The sequence below is a fragment of the Plectropomus leopardus genome, chromosome 22 (assembly GCF_008729295.1).
Source record: "Plectropomus leopardus isolate mb chromosome 22, YSFRI_Pleo_2.0, whole genome shotgun sequence".
NCBI lineage: Eukaryota > Metazoa > Chordata > Actinopteri > Perciformes > Serranidae > Plectropomus > Plectropomus leopardus.
In genome coordinates this window covers 15,238,749-15,265,007 of record NC_056484.1, presented here as the reverse complement: position 1 = coordinate 15,265,007, position 26,259 = coordinate 15,238,749, and the positions used below count along the sequence as shown (strand labels likewise).

Here is a 26,259-nt window from a genome sequence, read left to right as displayed (position 1 = left end):
TCTTATTGCAGATAAAAAATTCAATGCTACATTATATCAAGATTTTTTGTGGGCTGCTACAGTTTGGTGTGAAAATAGAGTTGGGTATTGCCCACATTTGAAACAAAACCTGCGCCGGTGCCAATTCCTGAAATTTAGTACCAGTACCCAGTGGAACTTTTTATTTCAGTACTTTACTCTTTTTGTAATAACAAAAGCTGTGTGTTCTGAAAATGCCAAAGTAAGAAAAGGTTTAGGTTTCAGGAGGCCGGTATGCTGGCTCACTGTCTTGACTTACTGGCAGTTGAAGAAAGCTGAGCCATAGTTAATTTTTTCAGTGACACCTGTTTGTTTTTTTCCTGCTATGACAAGACAAAATGTGAAATGAGCTGTGCAGGGAATTATGTGACATTTCCAAACACAGTGAACTGATAACAATGATGGAGGCCTGTCTTGTCCTGCTTTAACAACTACAAAACTGACAGAGAAGTGACAGAATAGTCAATTAATTAGTCTGCACTCACCCACACCGTTTTGAGTAGAGGTCAATAAGGGAATAGAGTGAAAATACATGTGGGTGGAGACTATGTTTTTTTTTTATTTTTTTTAATTGACAATGTATCTCTGGATTTTTAATACCCTTTTAAAGATATGTCAGTGGGTAATAAGAGACTTCCCAATGTCTTTGATATACGCCACTGGGACATACTTGTTATTCCGGGTGGTTTCCCAGTACGGGTGAGTACCAGATGTTATTGTGAAGAACATTGCATTACAGACCTATTGCAATTCATCTCCGTTTCCATTAGCTGTCACTTGTGCTGCTACTGCATTGTGCATGTTTGTGTGTGGCCTTTATGTGTGTGCCCCTCTGCCCAGTGTGAAGTAGGGCAGCAGCTAGGACACTGTATTGATCAGCAAGTCACTGTAGAGCACAAAGCCAGGCCCGTTCCCCTGCAGTGACCTTCAGTACACGACCTCAAACAGGATAGCCTCACACACACACATAAACGCACCCTCACACACATCTAGTTCTCTCAAATGTTATGGAACTAGTAGCAGTAAAACCCAGAAACCCAGAAAAAAATGTCCAGTGCATCTATGCGATTATCTGTTTGTACTCTACAGCTACATGTGTTAGTGGGGTTCTTTTTGCTGGCATATTCTATGAGCTCAGACTAAAAAACGGTGCTTTTGTAATGTAAAACAGACAGAAAAAGCTAGAGATATCAACAAGACAAGGATAAAAAGAAGGCAAAAAAAAGAAAAGCTAAGCGAGGACACAAGGGCAAAGAAGGACAGTTTCTAGGTATGTGTGAAAGGGATTAAAAATAAGAGAGAGCTAAGGAGAGACAGAGAAAGGGAGCGATAAAAGCTGTGCACATTAGGCCTGCTCACAAGGTGATTTCCACCGGCACAACTCTTTGCCATTTTATTACCAGTAGGAGGGTCAGTTCAGCTCAGCTCTGTCACCCTTGAGACACATTGTAGTTGATATATCTCTATGTTTTTACATCCATTACTATAATAATCATAGAACCATCACAGGGTTATCACTCAAGGAAACAGTGTTCTCAGAGTGCTTATCGTAAATCTTGGTGTGTGGTATGCGAGAGAGCACAAAAATTCATACAGAATTACATTTCCATATACAGTATTCCCACATTGGTTATTTTAGACACTCTGGGAGTGCATACAGAGTGCAGTTTTATGCTAAAACCCTTGCATAATTTACATCTCCATTGTGTCTGTGGCTTCTGTGGTTGCTGTTATAAATTATCGACCTTACAGTACTTTGCAGAACAGAAGATGAAGCAGCCAGTTTGACTGTAATGATGAAATGGTTGACTAGCTAATCATCTGATTACTGACAACTTGATTAAAATTAAAATTTGTCAGTCAGCGTAACTGGCTGTCTAACTTTTTGAACTTTCAAAATATATTATTAAAGGTGCTTTATAAGGAAAAGCGATTTAGCTCTTGAAACATTTAGGGTGGATAAAAAAAAAGACAAAACATTTTTTTATCAAGGTATATGTCATTTTACACAATATCGCTCTATATCATTATATGCTTTACTTACCAAATACTTAACAAACACTGTATTCATTAATCTGACAGAAATATATTTTGTTGATAATCCATTGAATTAAAATCTTGACAGATAATTAACCCCAGTCATGTTTTTAATCCAATTTTAATCCAGTATTGCTAAAAAACAGTACAGCACTAGGAGATGGTAAAAGGAGAGGTATTATGGCTGCATGACATATATCGTTTAGCATAGACACAGCAATGTGCACACGTGCAATAGTCGCATTGCGAGACATGCAATGTCAAGTAAGGCAAATTAACTGTAACACATCATGCTATAACTTTGTTGCTAATTGATACAAAAGGAAAACCTGCACTGTCCTCATTTTCCATTACTAATGTTACCAGCCAAGCCTTCCCTTATGACACAAGCTACATTTTTATGTGACATAGTCTGCCGGCATTTGTTATGGGAAGTAAGGCTCTCCTGCATGTGTGTAGAAAAGAACAGGAACAGGGGTGGCTAGTGCCAGTGCAGACACAATAAAGCATGTGCTTTTTCGAAGCATAAGTAAGTACAAAGTGTCTGCATGCTCTCAGGTTCTAGTATAAAGACTTTAAAAAAGGCTATTTTTTGTGTTCTTTTGCACAGAAGAAATACAGCATTTGATATCACAACGGCTCCCGACCATTCTTCACTGCAGAGTTGCACACTCATATCACACCCCATAGCTGACATGTAATTACCATATACAAGTAAGACCATCACCTAAACATGACAGCCACACACAAGCTAGCACTAGGTTGGATTCAGTCTCATTTTAAACTCGTGTGTGTGTGCGTGTAAAAAAATGGTAATATTGGCATGTATCTTTGCTTGCGTAACACTGAAGCCATCTCATACTGCATACCTACAGTATCGTGCCTATAATAACATGTTTAAAACCAGCCAGCAGAGAATAATTCCTATTACTGCGGATAATCCACAGACCTCACTGTAGACAGTTAAAACAGCAACTGCAGTTCCATCTAGGTCTGTGGATTATCCTGCACATGTAACCACAAATATGTCTCTTTTATTCAAAATTTTTTCAATGCTTTGTAAAACACATACAAAAAATTGTTATGCAGCCGTAGAAGAGATCCCAGCAGGTAGATCTCAAAACTTGCCTAGCTATCTCCATAGCTAGGAATCAAAGAATGTGGGAAATATCTTTTGGGGCCTTGAGTGATTTACATCTCATACTTGATTTAATTAATTAATTAATTAATTAATTAATTAATTTAAAGTTTACACATACAGACAGACCTTACTACTGCAGTGCTGCACACTCGTTCAAGGTGGAATGAGGTGAACACATATTTGTGCATTTATGAAATGACTGAGAGCACACTGCTGGCCCTTTAAACTAATCTGATTAGTCTGTGATGTGTGTGTGCATGCACACAAACACGGGGAGAGGGGAGAAATGAAAGAATAGATGAGAGGAAGGGAATAAATACGTACGTGGAAAGGAGAGAGAAAGGCAGAGGAAGAAAGAGAGGGAACACAACCGCAATACAGCAGAAGACCATCACAGCCTCTGCTATATATATCTGCATGTGAGCCTGTGTGAGCTTCCTATTTGACTTTGCATCCGGAAACATGGTTACAAATTAACTAATTAAGTGCCCTAAGAATAGCACTGGTCAATCACAACAAATGCCAAGTGAAACAGCATGGGTCATTGTATCCCCACACACAAACACACACACGCACGCACGCACGCACGCACGCACGCACGCACGCACGCACGCACGCACACACACACACCATCTGGAATGGAAACTCATGCCTCCTGTGAAGGCAGGAGACAATATACTTAAGCAGTGTGTTTGTTTTAGCATACAGCGTGGGCCCCTGCTTTATTTTCAGCAGCAGGGAGGGAAAGACGTCAGCGAGAGAGAGAGAGAGAGAAAGAGAGAGAGAGAGAGAGAGAGAGAGAAAATACGCCTACGCTCAGTTCACACTGAGTGTGAAAGAAATCCAAGAAGCCCAAATAATTTCTTGGTGCATCAGAAATTTTTAGTCCATTAGAGAAAGAAACGCACAAACCAACTTCAGGGTTTGGAATGACACTGATGCTTTTGCTCCTATTTCCTATCATGTCATTACAGTCTTTTTTCCTCTGGAAGAGCACATTGTAAGAGGCCAACACATTTTCTTATTGTCTCAATGGAAGAAAACTGAAACATTTGAATCAGCCCTGGGGAAACAAGAAAATGTAAAAGCTACCGGCTGCACATGTGGAACTCTTAGGCGTTGAACTGATGGTCTCATTTAGAGCATTTAACAGGCAAGATGTGCTGGCTGTTAACAAATGTTTTTCAAATGTCAATTATGACATTTTCTTCTATATAAACAATGATAGATGGAGAGCTGCAAGTGATTACTTTCAATATTGATTAATATTTATTTATTTCACTTTTTTAATTAATTATTTAGTCTATGGAGTCTCAAAGTGATGTCTCTACATTCTTGTTTTGTAGTGGTGGGGGAAAAAATTGACACAGCATAGTATTATTACAATATTTAACTTGGCAATACTGTATCGATACATGGACAGTAAGTATCAATATATTTATTAAATAAAATATTATTACTGCAAATACACATTAACTTTTGTTAGCATACCAGAATTATAAAATCAAATGCTTTTTCAGTCCACTAGATAAATTTGCTGCAATAAAAATTGACTGAACTGAAATGGACAAACTGACGCTGACAAAGTTTTCCTTTCAGGACATAATTTGAAGTTGAAAAGGGTAATAAATATACTGCAATATATTGAAAATTAAATATGTTGCTATATTCATACTGAAATTGCAATAATATTGTATTGTGAATAAAGTATCATGTTAATATCGAAGAGAGTATGTACTAGAGTACTAGAGTATGCATCTTATCTAGTAAAGATTTCACATTTTTTACTATTTGTGGTGAGCGTAAATACGTAGTAAATTTAATTGTTGTTTTTTTTTTGTTCGTTTATTTGTTTGTTTTTCTTTTGAAGATTTTTCAGGGGGGCTTTCTGGCCTTCATTTGATAGGGAAGCTTTAGCATGTATTAGGGAGAGAGAGGATGACATGCAGCAAAGGCGGGAGGCTGGAATCATATTATTATCAATTCTACCAGGTGACCTAGTGGGCACCCCATCAGGTGTCATTGTTAGTGGTGGGGTCCGCCATTCCAGCAAGCTATTCTAGACTGTATTCAACTTTCCACAAACGAGGGATTCAGAGGATATGAGACATGCATGCATCCAGCATTACTGTTTGCTATTCTATCTCAAGCCTCCCTGTTAACTGTTAACTTACTTACCCACAGCTATATCAAGTTACTTCCTATGCAAATCCAACATTTCCAACTATTGCTTCACATCAATTGCTTTACAACTGGCAGAACATGGGGTGGCTTTTACTGTAAAACACTTGCAGGAAATGCAATGCATTTGTCACAGGAGTTAGTCAAGCAGGGCTTAGGGTCGTGATCATTCACTAAAAATTGGTACAAAAAAAGAAAAGCATTTTTTGACAGTTGATCAGTTTAATGAAGCAAGAACAAGAGCTAAGGGCGACAGGCTGCACACCTACAATTCCTCAGCAGGGTAAACAAAGTTAACTGTGCTATGCTGTTCTGAGGAAAAATACTCTCTGCGTGTACTCCCTGAAACAGATCGCAGTTGGTCATAGCATGATTGGAAAAATGTCAGTTACTGACAGACTTCCTTATTAAAACACAGAGTGAGCTTTGTTTGGCTTTGTCGTAAACAAATACAGCAGTTGTTCTTCTGTTGCATATGTGACAAAGCAGCAAGGAAGGTTTTGCTCCCTCCAGAATCCTGGGTACTTGGTATCAAGCTGCCCTTGACACCAATAACTAGCATTGTTGGGCTGATTTCCAGTTTTGCTGGTCCAGACCAGCCTACGAGCTTAAACCCGTTTGATTTATGCAAACCAGCTGAGTTGGCATTTATAATTATGTCACGTTCTGACAATTTCAAAAGTAGCCTAAGTCACAGCACTAAATTCAAGTCAAATAAATTTGTATTAAGCATATGACAGCCTGATCAATATATATGTTTATAAATGGACTAACGTAGCCACTAGTGTCATACAGGTCAGCCACAGAAATTAATTGACTGCCGAGAGATCAAATTTTAGCAGAGGGGCGAAGGGGGGGAGCAGTGCATGCTGTGTTTGTTTCCTTTTTTGGCTGAGGAGAGGAGACATGGCAGAACTATTCTAGAGACTAAAACAGCACCAATAGGGCACAATTTTGGATTCAAAGCCAATGAAAGAGGAATCCTTACAGGTCCTACAGGTGCTGTTGTGAGCTGAACTGTCTTTGGACAGTCTTACTATTTATTCCTGTAACTGGCTTTGGAAGCATAGCAGTGGCAAAGGATTGGCTGTTTCATTAGGTCAAAATAAGGAATTACTTAAACAAAACCTTTTTTTTTTTTTTTTTACTAAACAAACCTAAACACAGTGTCAATTGTCTGGAGGGAGACTGCCAGGAAGCTTAAAGTTTCTGCTAAGGTAAATGTCCCTGAAAACAATCTGAGATAATGAATTTGAATTTGCTGTTTGCTATCTTGTATGTAATTTCCTATTAATATCATAATATAAAACATATTTCTCTTAAACAGTAATCTTACAAACATAGGAGGGTAGCAAGTGGGCTACTCACGGATCTTTTAAATGGTAATGTATCCGGTCTGATCTTGAGAACACAGCTGATAGCTCCATAGTTTGTTTACATCAAGTAGCAGGAGTGCATATTTTAATGGATTCTGTTTGGACAGAGGACTCTGTTATATGATGCCACATGATGCTACATGATAGTCGGACATACATTTATGTTGGGACATGGTGTCACTATGTTCCACTGAGGAGCAGCTGCTGAATTATTTGGGACACCTGGTAAATTAACAGGTCCGGTCCAATGTTTGGCGTAATATCAAACTGGTTTGAAAATTTTCACATCGGCCAAACCTTAATTCTTGAGCAATATAACTTTAAATCAATGCATTACTACATCCATTCAATGTGCGAAATATGGCAAGTCTTCTCACAGTATGTTTTTTTTCTGTCCTATGCTCCAGAAAAGCCATTTCACAACACATAAACCTATAATGTCCTGCTACAAGGAATCGTTTGTTTCCCCCCACTAATCTCATTAGCTTTAGCTAATGGTAAATTGTATGAGCATACAAGGGTGTATTCATCAGTTCTCAACAAGTAACTGAAAATATGATGAATACACACATGTGGGTCTTTCTATAAACTGGCCATAAAGTGCAAGGAATCACACACAGTGTATGATCACTACATAAAGCAAAGAAAAGCAGAGTAGATCACAAAGGAAAACAGTAGAAATAGAATACCAGTAACTAGAGTGCAGGGCAGAGAGCTACAGACTCCATTAGGTGCTAATGGATTGTCATGCTTCAGTGTTCCCCGCAGTACGATTACACTGGTCAGAGATAGGACGGGAGGCTGAGAGGCATGAAAGAAATGGATAACCAGAGAGTGAGACAGAAAGGGTGAGTCGATGGATGGGTACAAAAAAACAGAGGGACTAAAAAACACAAAGCCCTCATGGTAAGGTTAGAAGCAAAACAACAACATCACCCAGGGGCATTACTATCCTTTACCAATCAACAACTGAAAGCGGCATGTATGAAGGTTCCTCTGCATCGGAGTCCCCACACAAAATGCCAAAGTGGCTGCCATCCTAGGTAGAGCAACGATTACATTACGGTTCTTAACTCTTTGAGCTCTTGAAACTGTCACAGCTGGTGGCGGCTTGAATGTGCATGTGCAAGCATGTGTGTTTGTTAGATCTCAGAGGAATCTCAAAACATGATTCTGTTGTGTTCGACAAAGAAAAAGGGAAATCAAAAGCATGATAAAAGAAAAGAAGGGGATAAATGAGCAAAAAGAGGAGCAGGGAATGGCAGGCAGATACTGAAAGAGCAGCACAGCGGGATGGAGGGAAAAAAGGCAAAGAGAGCTCGAGAGCATTTTTTTTTTCAGAGGAGGGAGGGGGGAAAGGAAAGGGCAAACAGGAAGGAAGATAGGTCCATGAAGGGGGAGCTCATTTAGCTAGCTTCCTGACGGTGTGACAATGAATCCAGCCCTTTTAGCTCAGGCACAGGCATTATGGGAGAGGACATCGCCTGAGGTATTCTCTTTCACACTCTCTCCCTGTCTCTCACTCTCTCTTTAATAGACACACACAGTTGGAAGGCAAAGGAAGGGGGGGGACTTCACAGTCTATTACGCACCACGGGACTTTCAACATGCTGCATGGTACAGGACGACCAGTTCTCCTCATCGGATACTAGGTTAGACAAGCTTGTAAATGTGTGTGGTGAGTTGAGTGGACTCATCATCATGCAGTTTGTTTCACATCAGGCTGGCTCCCATGTCTCTCTGCCACCCCCCATTCACTGTTTTTGAGGGACTACAATATACAGATAAACAGTGAATCCCAAACATGCCATTTTTATCTCACCCTAGAACTCCACCGTAACAGTAACAGATGCAGAATATTTTAGGCCCATAAGAGTTTCACCAGGGAGGTTGCAGCATTAAAGGCAGTCATGCTTCTGGTCCCTGATTTCATGAATAGAGAGCTAAATCCTGTGAATGCACATGTACAACAAATTGGAAGGGGGAGCTATGTGGTGCGGATGGGTAAAAATCTTCCATCATGCTACATGTTTTTTTTGTATCATGATACAGTAATTGTTCTGTAAACTTGCACACATATTTGGAACTTCCATAAAAAACAAAAAAACAACCGCATTACATGAGACAACACTTGAGTTACAGACATAAGACTTAAAATAGAGCAGGGCAATCTGCAGAAAATGAAATATTAAGTTTTGTTTTGGGTTTTTTTTCCCCCACAAATATAGAGATTTTGTAGAGATATTACAGGGTTAATTATTGGTGCTGTCTCAAAATATTTACACAATGAGATTTTTGATAAATACCCATCAGTTAAATGAACATAATAAAAAAGTGGGTAAAGAAAAGATTAGAACAGCTAGTCAGGTAAGTTCAGAAAATGTCATCACTGTATATGCAACCTTTAAACCAGGAAATGACAATGCTTACAATATTACTATATCCAAAATCTTTACAACATCTAGTCTGATATCACATGATATGTCCATATAATATCAATATATTGCCCAGCCCTGACTCAAAAACATGAATCTTTAAGGTTTAGAGAGAGAACAATAATTTCAAATTTTACAGATTCTGGATAGGTTCTGTATTTACAACCTCACTCTTCCGCTCCATGTCTTCCCTAATCAAGTGACCTTGTGAGGAAACTGGATTCACCAGATCACTCAAGACCATACGAGACTGCAGCCCTGATTTGCTGCATAGCCTGATCCCAACAGCACCCACAGTAGAAACAGTATAGCCAAATCTCTAGTGGTGGACACTTTCCTACTGCTGCACAACATATATCATCATAACACCCACCCTACTATGTGAGGTTGCGTTTTTAACATTTGTTGAAGTAAATATTCATTTGGAGTTGTGCTTGTGTTCACCTGATAAAGTCCAACAGTCACTCATTTTTTAGCTCTGTTTTGGTCTCCATCATCTCGAGAGAAATATCTGACTCCTTGCTACTAAATACCCCACTATGTTCACCAGCGTGTCACTGTTTATCTGTTGATTTTTGCTCGACAGGTAACACACAGCTAGGTTTTTGGACTTTTAACTGAGGATGTCTGCAGCTAAAAATGAGGTTAATGAAAGTTGTGAAAGCAAATTAAATAGTGCAGTTGTTGGCTATGAAACCAAAAGCTGCAGGAGAACTGCAGAGTCAGGGTATTATGATGGACTGGCTGAATTAAGATCAAAAAACTAACCTTTTTATTTTTTCAGAAAAGCATGCATTTTGTGTTTTTTAATGTGGCCAGCAATTTGACAAAGGCACTTAAATCCCTGTAGACACTCTACTGTAGGTTGCAGGGTTATGCATGGTACAATTATCACATGAATGAATGAATAAAAAGGTTTGTAGGGCAACTGAGGATGCACTGCCTGCTTAATGGATGCGTCACCTTACAGTGTGCCTTTCTGGTGTAGCATGGTAAATTGATTTTTATTAGCTCAGTAGCTGCTTGCTTCCATTACACTAACAGTGTAATTCACGGTTGCAAAAAGAGGCATATATACATAAAGTTTGCAAAACAAGCTGCTACTGTTATTACTGCCTATTCTAAATATCAGATTTAATCTTAAATCCATTTAAATTTGTGTGCCTATCATAATTTGAAGCTGACTTGCATCTGTGAAACTGAAAAAAAGTTTGCCAAAACTGAGAGCAGGGGGCTGAGTTATCCTAATTTTTTTAAGTTAAGACATGTTAAAACTCTCGTATTAGGTAATATTATTAATATGAATAATGGCAAACATTATGCTAACACAAAAAAAGGCTTATTATAGCTTATAAGTTAAGTTCAGCAACTCTGCTTCATGTAATAAGCATAACATATCAATGTTATGTTGGACTGCCAGTCTGTTAGGGTCAAGTTGCCCACAGCAAGCAAGAGTAATGTACAAAACTAACCTTCTGCAAGACAGTGAACAAAGCAGACCCTTATCAAGAGCAAGAGCTAGATGTCATCAAAAGCTGTAAGTGGATCCCTCTCACTGAGAGCATGTTCATTGTTACAGTAAATTGATGAGACATCAGCAAGTGCCAGCATGGGGTGTTGAGGAGAGACTTTCATCTCAGCTACAGCATACTTTAACCAGAGCATCTAATCAAATAAAGGAAGCTTCCTGCTACAGTCACTCTGCATGCCATCAGAAAAAGCAGCAAATGTAGTGTAGATAAGAAACTGAGAGGCAGTATCTCCACAACATATAGTCATTACTACAAGACTATGAACTATGAACACTCTTTCCCCAAGCGTCCTTATTCCAGATGCTGCAGACCATCTCTAACCATGAAAATTACTCAAGTTGTCAAAGTTTTTTTCTTTAAGAGCTGACAAGAAGGATGCTGGGTAAAGTAGGAAATCTCGACCTAAAATTAGAGGCAGCTTGTGAAAAAAATGAAACCACAAGTATAACAAACAACACAGTGACTACAAGTTTTAACTTCAACTGGCACAAACAACAGAACAAATAAAATCCTCATGTTTGAGTGCTCTAAAGACAAATTCTGTCAAATAAAAAATCTTGAGGCTTAAATGTATGTTTGTATATTTTGAGTGCAATTTTAGGGATTAGCTCAAAAAAAAAAGATCAGAAAGTGTCTTAAACCAGTGGTTCCCAACTGGTGGGTCACAGTCCAAAAGTGGGTCATGGGTCCATTCTGACTGGACCACAAGTGATGGCTTACGAACATGTCACATGTGTAAAAACACTTTATTTTGAAGTGTTGTTTCCTGCTGTAGATTGAATGAATAACAGACAGCAAACTAGCTGAACAACATGGCCAAACGCAAGTAAAACACTTACTATATTACACTGTGTGGACCTTAAACCAATGACTAAGTAGAAATTTGGACCCCGTGACTGGACTGGTTGGGAACTACTGTCATAGTACTGTACTCATGTCTGAGTGTGCATGCATACTCACGTAGGAAATGTTTCTCCAATAAGGCAATTTCCAGGTGACCTTTGACTTCATTGAGTCGGTCTGACTCCGACCTCTGGAAGTCCTGGATGGCCGCAGCCATGGTGGGAGACCCCGAACCTGCCTGTACATGCACACAAACACACACACACATTGATGCATACAGCCCATACACAAGTGTACACACGATAAATCATGCACACACATCCACACCAACATTCACATTCAAAAATGAAAACACAAAAGACAAGGAGGTTTGGTTTTAGAATTATATGACAACAAAAAACATACAAGGGCACACAAGCAGGGAAATCCCGTATGATCTAACATACACATACACACACGCAGATTAGCATGGTGCCATGACTCACGCTAACGTTTCCTGTCCCGGTCTAAGTCCAGCTGGAGCGTGATGGGATGAGGAAGGCGAAAAAGAGGAGAATCCCCCTCCTCTTCTCACTACAGCAACACTGATGACTCACACACCCTTATGACTAAGGGCTTTAACCCTGACAAACATGGCGAACAACAGAACATGTGTGCAGGTGGACCGAGGGAATGATAATGATTGAGAGGTGACGTCTGTTTGAGAGAGGAGAGGAATCGGGGACTCAGTGTGAGGGGGAAAAAAAGGGGTGAGTGGGTGATGGAGGGAGAGGAAAGGATGGAGCGAGAGGAGGGGAGAGACAGCGGTGCTGGTGGATGATGAGCACTGCAGGTTGAGAATCGCTGCTTGCTACAGCAAGGGTCCTTTAAAAGACTCCTGCCACACACACACACACACACGCGCTGCAGCAGCTTCTCCCTGACAGCACCCAGCATGGTTTGTGTGTGCCTGCATAGACACACTGCAATGTCTTTAGCTGATGTGCTCTGCAAAGACCACGAGAGAATGAGCGAGAGAGATAGCATAAAACTGACACTGACCTGAAAAAATGTGCTTTGGGAGCGAGCCAAAGCTTAACAAGATAAGCGGGACATAGAGACAGAGATGGAGAGAGTGTCCCTGAATAAAGAAGCACTTCAAAGAAAACAAACGAAAGCCTCTTTGAGAAGTGTGTCATGGAAGAGAGAAAGGATGTTGACTGAAGAGAGCAAAACAGAGAGAGAAGGAGGCTGTGAGAATTAAATGGAGGCAGAAGGATAAAAGGAGAGAAAGGAGGCAAAAAGAGGCAGAAAGACAAAGACGCGGAGGACACGCCAGAGATGAAAGGAGCAGGCGACAGGAGTGAAAAGAAGTTTTGCTGCATTACGAGCGCTCGGCTAAAATGCGCTTTGGTTTGGATTTTGTCAGCTGTGTTTTTTCAAATATAAATGGTTTTGTCCAAGGACAATACATGAGCACACCTTCATGTTGATTAATGCAGTCGTCAACTCTCAGTCAGTACCTCCCGGTTATCAAAAGTGGGTCAAGCCCTGACGTCACCCTGGACGATTATCGGCTGATTAATTATTGTGTTCCTCCTCTCCCTCTTTCGTGTCCTTCTGATGTGAGCATAGAAATCTCACTGTCCTGCTGTAAAACTCCATTATCTTTTCCATGACTTACATGTTCTAAACATTTTATCACTGAATTCTGAAAGCATCAGAGTTGTGATATTCACATAGCAGCTGCACTTTTGCTTCACACCCACTCTCAGCCTCTTATCATGTCAGTTCTGTTCAAGGTAGACATAAGGTCACTGAGCAGAACTTATTCGAAATGTAAAACTAATCTTCTCAGTCTGGTGTGGATTCGAGGTGAACAGATGTTGCCAACACACATTTTCTGCATTGTATTGTGAACCTAAATTGCAAATAGACCACAATCAACAACTCTGGCTTTCCGCTTTCTCGATGCTGCTAAATAACAACCACTGTTATCTGCCATCTTCGGGGTGCCAGCGGAGCCCATCCTCTTCATCTTAAATGAGAATCACATGATTGCTTTCACAACAATCCTAGCCAGGCAAAGATTACTCCCAACCTGGAAATCACCTACTCCCTCCACCATTCTCTGCCTGGCTGAAAGAAATGATGTTGTATTTGCATCTAGAAACGATAAAGTTAAATAAGTGGCAACCCTTTGTCTTCTATTTTAATTATCTGTCATCGAGCTGTCATAGAATTCCTTATCGCAGAGGGAGAAACCCCTATAAACATCCACAAAAGACTGGAAAACATGTACAAGGATGATGACAGTGACTGCAGCTACATGAAAACATTTTTAAAAAGTTTTTCTTTCTCTCATTTCTAAAACTTTCATCAATTGAATGAAATCCAAAAGAAACAAACAAAACAAACAAGAATAACAGAAGAAAAGACTGACATTTTTCTTAAGTACATTTGACTGCAATAAAATCCTCCATCAACACATACAGAAAAGTGAATGAAAAAGTACTGAAAATGTTTCACCAGTTTGTGTGCGCTCATTCTTGCTTTTTAGTTCTATTTAATTCTGTTATAGAGCTATTATTGTGTCTATTCTCTTGTCTGCTTCGTCCCAGTAAGCTCTTTCCAATGAGTCTAAGACAGCGAAGATCTCAATGCTGTCTGCCACTGCTTTTGTTGCCTCTTGTTTAGACACTTCAACTGTCTGATCGCCTTATCCTCCTCCTCACGCTCCTCACTCATCTGTTGTATTTCTCATCTCATCCTTTTTTCCTCCTCATTCCTCCTCTCTCTCTGCACTCAGTCACGAGAAGGACACTGTCCATGGGTTGCCTCAGCGCATAACTGACACAGAAATGTCTGGATCATCTGCGAGAACGGCTCCAGGGATCTCACACACTTTTTAAATACTCTTTCCTTCGTGTTGTGCTTTTTAAGCCTGCAACTTTCTCATGAGTCCCAATGTGTCTCACAGTAGGAGGGCAAATACAGAAGATGTGATTTCAAGGCCTTGTTCTGCTCATGAGCACACACATATCACAAGAGACCTTTTCTATGTTTGGCAGATTGCTGGTCTAGCAGACTGGTGGTATGTTTTAATCAGCCATGTCCAATAATTAAAATGAAAGATATTTGGGCTGTCACAGAAAATGTTACACAATAGACACTGACAGACCACATTGTTTCTTTGATAATGCCTCATGATAAACAACAAGTCTGTGTTCAAATTGGCAGTAGGTTGCTAGTTAATGTTTGATCTAAACAGTCATTGACCACAACAAACAGCTCACATAGGTTGCACTGAGTTAAATTATGATGCATTCAGCCTCTCACTGTTGATTTTATTCTGATTTTAAACATCATTAAAGGCCCAGAATTTCTAAATCAGAAGATCCATAATAAAAAGTTGGACATTTAAGGCACATCACGCTACATTACCATGCTGTCATCAATTACAGTTTAACTGATAAAATGATATTAAATGAGTCAACAGAGTGAATGTGAATCCTCTGCAAATGGTAAAAAAGGATATTGCAGTTAGACTCTCCTTGACAGACACAAAATCTGAACTGTCTGTTCTACTTTCACTTTTATGTCGAAGAGAAACCATACACCCTCCTCCCTCCCCAACCTGACTTCCTGTTAACCCTGTGATTTCTTGACTTCTTTAAAAATGGTGCACAAGCAAAAATTCTGCAACATTAACAAACTCAAATATTGCCACTTTATAAAAAATGAAACAGCTTAATGAAACACAAACACTTTCTGCTCAGACCAGAGAGCAGCTACAAAAGAACAAAAATCAGAACTAGCACAGCGATTAAGGCAGCAGTCTTCTTGCTAAAGACAACCGCAATCCTCCACAGCAGCATCAGCTTCCTCCAAAGACGCAATTCACAGCTCTTTATAAAACTAGTTAGCAAAAACCCACATCTTATATATTCTGGGATGGATTCAAGTCAAAAGCACAAAAAACAATTTGCTGTTTGACTTACATTTCAATGGGGGGATTACTATTCAGTTCTGCATTTTGTTTTTTGTTTTTTTTAATTTTCCTGCCCTAGAGTTTATTGCTGGCCCTTACTATGTAACTAAAAGAGATAAGAGACTTGAATTTAAATCCTGTGGACATGATTACAGGCTCAAGCATTCATGACTCTCCACTGAGTGCACTGACTCTGGCATGGAGCGGCAAATTGAAGAGCTGTTCAGCACTGATGGTTGGTTAAGTGGCTTCTAATCATAATTTTAAATATATGACATTCTAGCTTTGAGAGACTTTTAAATTAAAAATGAAATCCATCTAATCAAAATGTAAATTCATCCAGCTAAAAACATGTATGTAAAGCTATCATTTATATCTTATATAGATACTAGGGCTGGCAAAAGATTAATTTTTAAAATCCTGAATAATGGCAAAATTTCAATAGTTAATAATCACAACTAATAACAATTTTTTAATCACTATTTTTGATTCAATTTGTTTTGTACTACAAAACAGGACTGAAGTCCATATTGACAAAGTAAAGCAACTCCTTCCAAATTGTCTTGATTAGGAATCAAATGACTGCATGGTACATAAAGTGGATATGTCTGTAAAAGGAGGACTCATGAAACGCATTTTCATTCAGATATCTTAAGGTGAGAGGTCAAGGGACCCCTGCAAAATGGCCATGCCGTTTTTCCATCACTAAAATTTAGCAAAACTTTGGGCTATTATGTAGACCCTTTCCTGGTTTCATATGGTACCAGTATCATAGCTCTAGCTTTGAAACTCAGCCCAGTACAGCCTCCTAAAGACAGGATTGTTGACTGGAGATTAACAATTAAATAATAAAAAATAAATAAAATAAACAAAAGTGTTATGTACAGACTTTAATCGCATTCTGATTAACGCTTTAACACTGACAGCCCTAATAGATATATAAATAAACTCACATTTGTCATGTAAATAATGACTATTCATTGTAAAATAATGCCAAAAAAGCTGATGATACTGGGTGGTAAAATCTATTAATATGTTCCTAGCAGGCATTGTTTAGACCTGCATCATATCCTCTTACCTTTCTGTATTTCAAAATGTAATTTAAATGTGCTATAGATAACGACTACGATGAAACAAAGTATGACAGACGCAGTGAGGCAGCCACCTGATCTTGCAGAGAAAGTAAGGAGAGGCCACTGAGGTCGTATGCAGTCGTCTCTGCAATGACTGAACACCATCTGCCCAGTGACATTCTGCCTATTTAGTATGGATGACACAAGCTAGTGTGTCAAAAAGTCTGTGCACGCAGCCCAAGGGCACACACCCTGTCTTCTTTTTAACATATGAGGTAATAAAGGTGAAGTTTAGAGGCAGGTTATGTGATCTGGTCCTGGAGTGAGTCTGGGTGGGCTCCGATGTTCCAGTAGGGCCTATAAGGGCACTACACAGCTTAGATTTCCACCAAGCAGCAGCAGCTTCTAGACACTGAATGCAACAGCATGCTTTGTGGCAGAGCGACTGCATGTCTCCTGTGTGTGGTGTGTGTGTCCCAGCAGGGATGGAAGCTAGCTCTGTCTATTTTGGGGCTATGGAGTGTGACTCATCAGTGCCATGATGTGGGCGATGCCCTCCCAGTGGGATGGTACTAACGCAGCCAAACACCAGTACACATTACAGACATAAAAACACCAGCTCACAGTCAGTTGTGCACACAGAGAGGCACGAGTGCATACATGCAAATGCAAACACATGTTGCACATGCCCACAGAGTACGCTTAGGGCCCACAGTCAGCTAGATTACTGAATAAATAAATATTGCTCATGATCTAATGATGTAACTGTGCCACTCATTGAACACCCGGCATTATGCACTGCAGCTTTCAATAGGATGCAGAAAACCCAGCAGAATGACTCCCATGCAACAGTCATATCAGCTATCTATTTTGGGAGAAACAAAGAGAAAGTGAAAGAACGACAGAAATCCCTGGGGCCTTCATTCAGGAAATGATACAATCAAGTGACTAATCTTGTGTTTTCAATGTGTGTATCTTCCTATCGGTGCAAGTGAATGATGATGACGACAATACTGCTGTTTTAGTCACCCACAAGGATGAGAGAGCTGCAGATTTCATGAAATATGAACAGGATCTCACGTGGGAGGAAGAAATATCAAAACATGATGTAGATTTTTTAGTCAAGGATAACTTCTCAACACTTCCTCTTCATCCTGTCCATCTCCTCCCCTCAAGACATCTCCGAGTCTAATCCTCTGTGGCTCAACTCCTGTCAACTGGCCTCCTTTATCACCTTCTCCACTTTAATCTTTTCTCTCCTTCCATTTTTCATTCCCTTCCTGTGATCCAATATCTGCTCATCTCACTGCTACATTCACAGTTTTTGCTCTTGTCTGCTGTTGATTGTCATCTCTATTCCATGTCCGCCATCAGAACATATGTACCATGACAACACAGCCCTCCATCATCCTTCCTTTCTCTCCAGAGTGACCAAAAACAAAACTTGGACTAAACAAAACAACAAAGTGACGTTTTCATCCATTATCATGTATTAAGCTAGCTAAAACAACATCAGAAAGGTGAAACTGCAGCTACTGCATATCTCCCTCCCTCTGTCTGTTTTTTGTTTTATTCTGAAAATGATGTTAGAGTCATGCTGAGGTCAGAATGTCCTTTTCAGATGGAATAATTCATGAGAATACATTAACACCATATGTGTTCGTCCTAGCCCGTCAAGGCTAAATGTGTATACAGTATAGACATAAACAAGATAACCATCTACTCAGTACTAATATTTAAAACATAATATTTAAAAAGGTTGAAAAATCAAAAGAAAGCACATGACATAAAACAATTCACTTTCTGCTTCCTCCATGAAATGTGATCAGCTGCAAATGTGGCCATGAGTCAAAAGTCCAGGCTAAACACTCACACATTCACACATGTATGCGCACGGTGAGCACTCACAGGGTCTCGCAGGATCTCCTCTGTGTCTCGCACAGCTGTCCTGGGCTTCAGCTGCATGTCGTCGCTACATTCGTTGTCGGAGGCGGGCGGCGACTCGGCCAAATCCGGGAAGTCGTCTCTCGTCCTGGGGCCTCGGAAGCGGATCTTGTCCAGGCGCTTTAGCATGGTCAACACCGCGCACCTGGGCTTTACCTTAACATGGCGGACGGCAACCCTGTGGGGACACAAAACACAGGAGCCATTGTTGGTACGACTGTGTGATGAACTGCTCCCATTTTTCCTTTTATTCTGACCATATTAAAACCTAACATACACAAATCACTTCAGTGATAACCCTTTACTTTGCCACAAACTAGACTTACACATTTGCTCAAGGTGATAAAATGAGGACGTTACAATTAAAGCACGGCAATTACACCAAGTAATGTAATAAATAAATATTCAGTTCAATTCAACTGATGTGGTACATAAAATCCGAAAGTATGATTTCAGTAAAATTTTGTGTTTAGGATTGGGTGGGGTTTATAACTCAGGATCCTTGTGACTTTAGGGTAGAAGCACTAAATGCTTGAGCAGAAGCTGGATCTAAATAATAAATCTAAATCTGAATCAGAATACACTTTACTGCCATGTAGGTTTTCACATACAAGGAATTTGCTGTATATTGGTGCATGACATAAACATAGTAAGAGAAAATAAATTTAAAAAACCTAAAGCAGAAATTAGGGGACATAAATACAGGACAGAATAAAGTCATAATAAAAATATATTTAAAAAATACAATAAAAAATGGCAATAATATATTTATATTAAAATGAAGAGCAGTGCTATTCTTAGAAGTCGTAGAAATGTGTCAAAAAAATTCACGGTCGGAAGATAAAATGAATATGCAATATACAGACAGACAGAGTCCACAATACAGAGGTATATTCCCAATATACCAGCTGATCCAGCTGATGGGTAAATTTACAATTTCTCCTCAGGGGAACATGAATGTCTGTACAACCTTTGATTGCCATCTATCCACTCGTGGTTGAGTATTTAGGTCTTAACCAAAGACTGTTTCTCAGTATCAGCACTTCTTATTTCCACCTCTATAAATTCTCACTTTTAGGCACTAATTTCAACAAAACAAACTTTGACGTTTACTGGAATGACACCTATTATTTTATCTAAGCAGGTGGCTTATCTTTTGGCATTTTATTTTGGGAAAGCATCTCAAAGCTTGCACTGTGAGCTCTGTAAACTCCCTATTCACACCAGTCTTAAATTGTCTGACATCTACACCCATTTTAATTCCCCTTTCTAGCCTTAGAAAACGTTCCCCAAGGTAACATATGACATAACAAACAGCAACCTCACACCTCTTATTAAAGCTCTAACCTTGGCAGTGTTTGCGTTTTTGCTCTCCTCTTCTGCCTACAAAGGAAGATGGAACCGGTAACCCTGTTAGAGCCATGACAACCACATCCTTTCACTCCTCTGCCAAACAGTCGACAGCAGCAGATCTGCCAACCTCATTTATTGATTTCATTTCCATAGCGGAAGCAGTGGCAGTGGTCATAAGAGGCTGTGAAAGGCTTAATGCTGGTGTTTTGGTATCAGGCGCTGAGTTGTAATGATGACAGATAGGAGTGAGCTGTTTGTGTCACCATAGACAGAGTCACAGGAGTCATGATATTGCAGCGTTTGCTCTGCATTCAGCTGCATGATACTGCAGTCAAAATAATCCCACTGATAGGAACAAAATACAGACAGGATTTATGACCTCATTAATGCTCACCGACAGTAAACCAATATAAGCCCACTACAGTACAAATTTGCTATAGATCATAATAAGCATCAAAGTGGGAGCCACTTTTAATGACAACAGGTGCTTAAGTGTTGCTGGCAATGCATCTGCAAACACACACTGATCCCCTAACTGAAACTAATTCCAAAATGTCCTCTTGGCCTATTAAACTCTGGCTGCACCTTGACTTTCTAGCCACCAACTCCAATAGGTCCTTTTTTGAATGAGAAATTCTGACTGAACGAGACAACGGTGAGATTCCTGTTGTACTAGTTGAAGAGGAGGTTATTTATTCTCATTGAGGAGACATGATCGAATGCAATATGTCTTCAAATTGTCACAACAATCCGTCATCCTGTCCGGTAGCTGAGCACGGAGCAACAGAAAGTATCGTCAACATGATGGATGTGATGATTTTTGACTGCTGTGATTTGTCATTTGGGAAGGGATCAAGTGTAGCCCTTCTTGATGTAATCCTCAGAGATTACTTTATCTGTTTGACTGGATGGATATCTGTCACACTACAAAGATAGTTATCTGACCGATAAGCTGTCAAACAGTTGGGTTTTTTTTGTGAATAACCGGATAACTGATGAGACGACCTGCTTGTTGCCACTAGGGTGATCCTCTCTGTTCCTAGAAACTTAGAAGACTGTTTACTTGCAACCAGCCTGGCTTTCTCAGTGACTACCAATTCATCTAGGTGTTTAGGCTGCATGAGAGAATGAAAACAAAGTTATAGATTACCAATTTAACATTTTTATATTTGTAAATATAAAAAAGGGTACATTCAAAATCCTTTTTTGGATCAACCATCACTTCTCGGTCACTCTTCGGGAACACTGTTCCTCTTCACCATCATGAAGGACACTCTTAGTTTGCCTCTTTACTTCCTGTTAAGGCCCTGACACACCAAACCAATATCAAAGAACAGGCTGCAACGAAGGCCAACTGTTGCTTCACCTTTGTCTCAGCCAAAGAGGTGCACTGAGCTCACCCTTAAGACTACAGCCAAAGGTTAACTAGCATGCAAGTTCTACGCCTGGGTGAGAGGAAAGTACTCTCTATACCAGAAGGCAGCGGCAGTCTGTATTCACCATTAATAAACAGAAAACTAGACAAAGACAGTACATAAAAAGAAAAGACAGTAAATAAACTAAAATTGTCTATTTTAATTAATATGATTTGTAATGTTGTTTTTATTTTGTGCAAAACCGCTATAAAGTGTTAAAAACTAAGTTGCACTTAGAGGCGGACTCCAGCTCATTGAGTTCCATGTAGGCGGAGTCAGTACAGTTCTATTTCAACACGCAGCCAAGGGCTTTTTTTTCATGCATGAACAATAACACAAACAAATATGAGCAGCTTAGTGGCTGAAAAAATAATTTCACATCATAAAACAAACATAAACTTGTCTTGATCACATGCCCTCTTAATCCTAATCACAGTCATTTCTTTTACCAATGGGCTGCACAATCTCCAATGTCAATTTCACATGCTCAATAAATCAAAATAAAGCCGGCAACGGCTGACAATTGCAATGCAAAAACTAGGAAAAAAACCTGCGTAGGAGTAGCTCACCACCAGCCCGACATTGACGTGTCTCACAGAGTCAGGAGACTTTGTAACTATGATTTACTACAGTTGGTAATGTGTCTGAACCTGTATTTATGGATTGTTTAACTGCACACATTAGATTGAGCCACAAATATCACAACCAGAAAATATAAAGAGTTGATCTCAGGACATTTGGCTGCTAAACTATTTTTTATTATCCTTGATTCTTAGACTGTGCATTTACAGTGGAATATCAATAAATGCAGACACAAATAAGAATTTTGTGGGTTAAAACACATATAGGCTAATATTTGACATTCTGTTTTGCCACGTGGGAGGACATCAATAATGAACGAAATAAAGAAATAAAGAAATAAAGAAAAGCACTGGCAGGAACTGTTCGTTCTTATTATTTACTGGACAGAGCTTCGTATCTCTGTAGGAGGGGAGACGTGACAGAAAGGCGCAAATACAGATATTTTTTTTACCTCACGTAGACAATCCACCCACATGGGCACATACAAGTGGAAATTACAGAGGTGACTGATGGGTTGACCTTTCCTCCATGAGGGGTGAGTGGAAACATGGTGAGTGGCAGTTTGATAAACACTTCCCTCCTCTTCTCAAGACACCTGTCACAATGAAATCTGTTCTCACGATAACCACCTGAACCACCCTGCTCTGTGCTACAGCTCTGTGAGCAACTGGTCACCTCAACCACCTACACTACCTAACATAAAACAAAGCCAGAACAATAGTGACTAATGAATGCATCAGATGCAATTTATGAATTTAAAAAACACCCAATAAATTGAGTGTGCCAGAGAAAAAAGCAATAAACAAATCACACTCCATTCAGTCTGTAGGTAAGTGTTAACATTATGAAACACAGCCCTAATTTCTATAAACTAAGCTTTAATTTAAAAGCACATTACTTGATCCCATGCTATTACTCATTTCTTTTCACTGCAGTGTTCTTCGGGCTACTTTTTCTTTATTTATTTCCTTTTTGAAGGATTTCTTCCTCCAGCCCAGAGGCAGTTTTTACCACAACATCATCTTAAATAGAAGGCTGGAAAGATGAAAAGAGAGGACAGGAGGAGGAGGAGGAGGAGAAAGGGGCTTTAGCTCAAGGTCTGATCACTATGCGAATGTTACTGTGGGAACACACACAAACGAGCCTAACAATATATTTGCTCGGTTATGTATAACACAAAGACACCTCCATCCATCTTTACCTAATCATAAGTCATTGCTAACACAAGAGCTGGGGGAGAGGCTGGTGCAATGACAGCCAGGCAAGATATATACACACAAATGCACATTAGACAAAATGACACAAAAGCAACACACACACTGATGTGTTTGTTTATTACTGCATACATTAGTTAGGGGTGAGTGGCTTAACAAGCCCGGTGTGTGTTCACTCAACAAGCTTCAATGTACTGTTTTGTGTGTGCATGTGCCTGTGTGCGTGTGTGTGTATGCTTACGTCTGTCTGAGTAATCCTCTGCTAATAACCCGTAGTAGCTTGAGGTTACTCTTGGTCACACAGGTCACACTGACTGTAACAGCCAATCACAGCCATTCACTGATATCAGGCTGTAAGAGACAGACTAATGCCATCTGCCCTACATCAGCATTTCTCTGTTTTATAATAGAAGGAAAATCATGTGCAGAATCTTTAAATACTGCAGTGACAGTTTCTGCTAGAGCCAAAATGATTAGTTAATTGACAAATGTTCAATCAGCAACTATTAATAATCACTTTGTAATTTTTTTTTACTTTTTATTTTGTTGTAAAAAAATTAAAGTGATATATATTATGTTAAGTCTTTTATATTATGTTATTTATCACTGTAAATTTACTCTATTTTGGTTTTGAACTGTTGGTCATCCTTAGTTTTACAAATAAAAACTAGGAATATCTAATGGTTAACTGTTTATTGGTTAACTGCCAAGAGTATTTTTGACCAGTTATGCATGTTGGTCTATTGGTTAATTTTGCTATAATTCAGTTTAATGCACTACATGCAAACTGGGTCTAGTGGCTGCTAGTTAGTGACACCGCTCATTCAGCCATTACTGCTAGTAACACCAGCCTAACCCAGCAGCATCATTGTAAATATGTTGCGTCAACACTCCAGACTCCCCCCAGCTCACCCCAGTGAGTCCTTTTTGAGCTGCAAACCCCCTTCAGCATTGTTAAGTATGTTAGCACTGTTAGCACCATTAGCTGTGTCAGTACAGCACTGAGTCAATAGAGCACTTGACTAAAACGAAAGGTCTCTTGTACTTTACGTAATTTTGCTTCTTTTTTTTCTTAAAAATGACCAGTTAGTTATTGATTGATGGGTGCTGAGCTACAACATAATTAACCAAAACTGACTTCTGTAAAACACCATAAAGAAATGCCACTAAAGAAAGATGCATTTAAAAAACAGTCCATTATTGGTGAATAATATTCAAGACACAAGATGTAAAGTAATTTTGTTAAAATGAATTCTAAACAATATAGGTTAATGCATGTGATCACAGTAGGGCTGTAATAAAAGAGTTTCTTTTAATCTATTCATCCAGCAGTTACTCTCTTGAATAATTAATTAATTAATACTTTCATTATATCAGCAAATAGCTCCATCACATGTTCCAAAAGAGGACAGTTGTTGATTCTTTTTTTTACCATAATTTTATCGATTAACTGGCTATTTTTGCTCTCTAGCATCTTGTAAAGTGATTATCTTTCTAGCTGAGCAGCTCTACAGTATGTATTCACCACGCTACAGTGATCACAAGCCAAGATTGCAAGTACAGCATGCAATCTTTTCCGATATACAGCACATCCTTGTTGATTGAAACCATAATATTGCATTTTTTATGAGTGCTATTACAGGCATCACATTATTTTTTTCTTAGTGTCAGGGCATGGCTATTTCCATCTGAGTATCAATTGTTGGGCTAATAATGTAAACTGGATGGTAGTGTAATAAACCTTAATGCTCTGCGCTAAACACAAACACACTCATCTTACTCCAATAACCGTCCAGGTGAATGGCCTTACTATCACCCCTGGCTACCTCCACTGATAAGAGGACACTGGCATGGTATAGCCACATGAGACGCAAGTATCTCTTTCTACAATTACGTCCTATATAGGTGCTGCCTATCAGCCATGCATGAAAGGGAGGGGGGCAATGGAAACAACCACATACTGTTGAGTACAATACAGGCTAGAGCACTTGCACAAGTAGGCCACTTTCTGTATTTTCTGGGACATTAGGCAGTCAGGTTTTGTTTTCAAATAACAGAAAGTTTGACAATAAGCGCTTGTTAGCTGCAAATGCCACAGTGTAGTGTTTCCGCTTTGGTGACTGATGCAGGCCTCGTTTCCTTTTGCAAGTGCTCTGACTCGAATGTGCTGCATAAAACCATGTAAGACCATCCTGTCAGCATCTCCCCTGGTGCTTGGTTTCTGTAGAAACAAAGATCAGTGCAGCAGGGCCTCACCTGTAGAGCTTATCTAAACTTCTACAAGTTTCATAAGACACTGTGAGAGAGAAAGAGAATTTAACATGGCTTTTAGACATCTCATTCGCCACACTTGACCAGAATGTTTCAAGGAGTAGCCTTAACTTTTGTTTAGCTCACTCCAGGGTACCCACAAATATTTAACAATAAATATTCAAAACATGTTTTTAAAAATTGCCCCCTTTTTGGTATTCCCACATTTAATTGTGCCGACCTGCCGTTATTAAAAAATCTGCCACCACATTGATTTTTTTATTTTTGGAGCTGGACCGTTCATTAGGAGCACTGTTGAAACATATATTCTTACAGGCCAAAGTAGCTGGTGGATGAAAAAAAAACTACAAGCCAAACTTATTTATGCAGCCGCCAAAATAATTAATTGTCTTTTTGTTTAACATATACAGTTGTTTCAGTACATATAATAGAGATTATAAAGTATTATGTCAAAAACAAACTTAAAGAAGACGCAAGAGCAAAATCTGTGACAAAGAGTTTGCTGACCCCCAAAAATATCGAAAACAATATTTGCAAAACTTTCTGTTAATTGAAAACCATTTCAAGGCCTGAAAAACAGCTTCTTTTTTTTAATGTTAGAACTTTTCCAGTAATTTCTTGATCATGGGCATCCTTTCACTTTACTGCATAGTGAAAAGACAGGCAACAGATGGTCAGAGGGAAAAAACAACATGCTACTGCCATGCTGAATAATAACTGTCAGTAATGAAACACAGTCCGCTGCAAGATGCATTTCTAACTGAGATGACAAAAAATAATATTTTCTCACTGTCCTGGGCAGCTATTGTTACATCTCCAACCAAACAGCCCAATAGCAGTACCCACAAAGTATCCACATTCTTTTTAAGTTGAA

The 26,259-nt window shown here is 39.4% G+C and overlaps 1 protein-coding gene across 5 annotated transcripts in view; it reads right to left on the bottom strand.

The window, feature by feature from the left end:
* gramd4a (GRAM domain containing 4a) overlaps positions 1–26,259 on the bottom strand; it is a 58,259-nt gene that overhangs the window by 28,919 nt on the left and 3,081 nt on the right. For 4 of the 5 annotated variants that reach the window (XM_042511133.1, XM_042511136.1, XM_042511135.1 and 1 more), the window contains exons 2-3: positions 18,515–18,728; positions 11,681–11,801 (exon numbers count right to left, since the gene is read on the bottom strand). In XM_042511133.1, the coding sequence (XP_042367067.1) occupies positions 11,681–11,801; positions 18,515–18,728 (335 nt within the window). Of the gene's footprint in view, positions 1–11,680; positions 11,802–12,048; positions 12,118–18,514; positions 18,729–26,259 lie in introns of those variants that run through there. The other variant, XM_042511138.1, reaches the window with a different exon arrangement.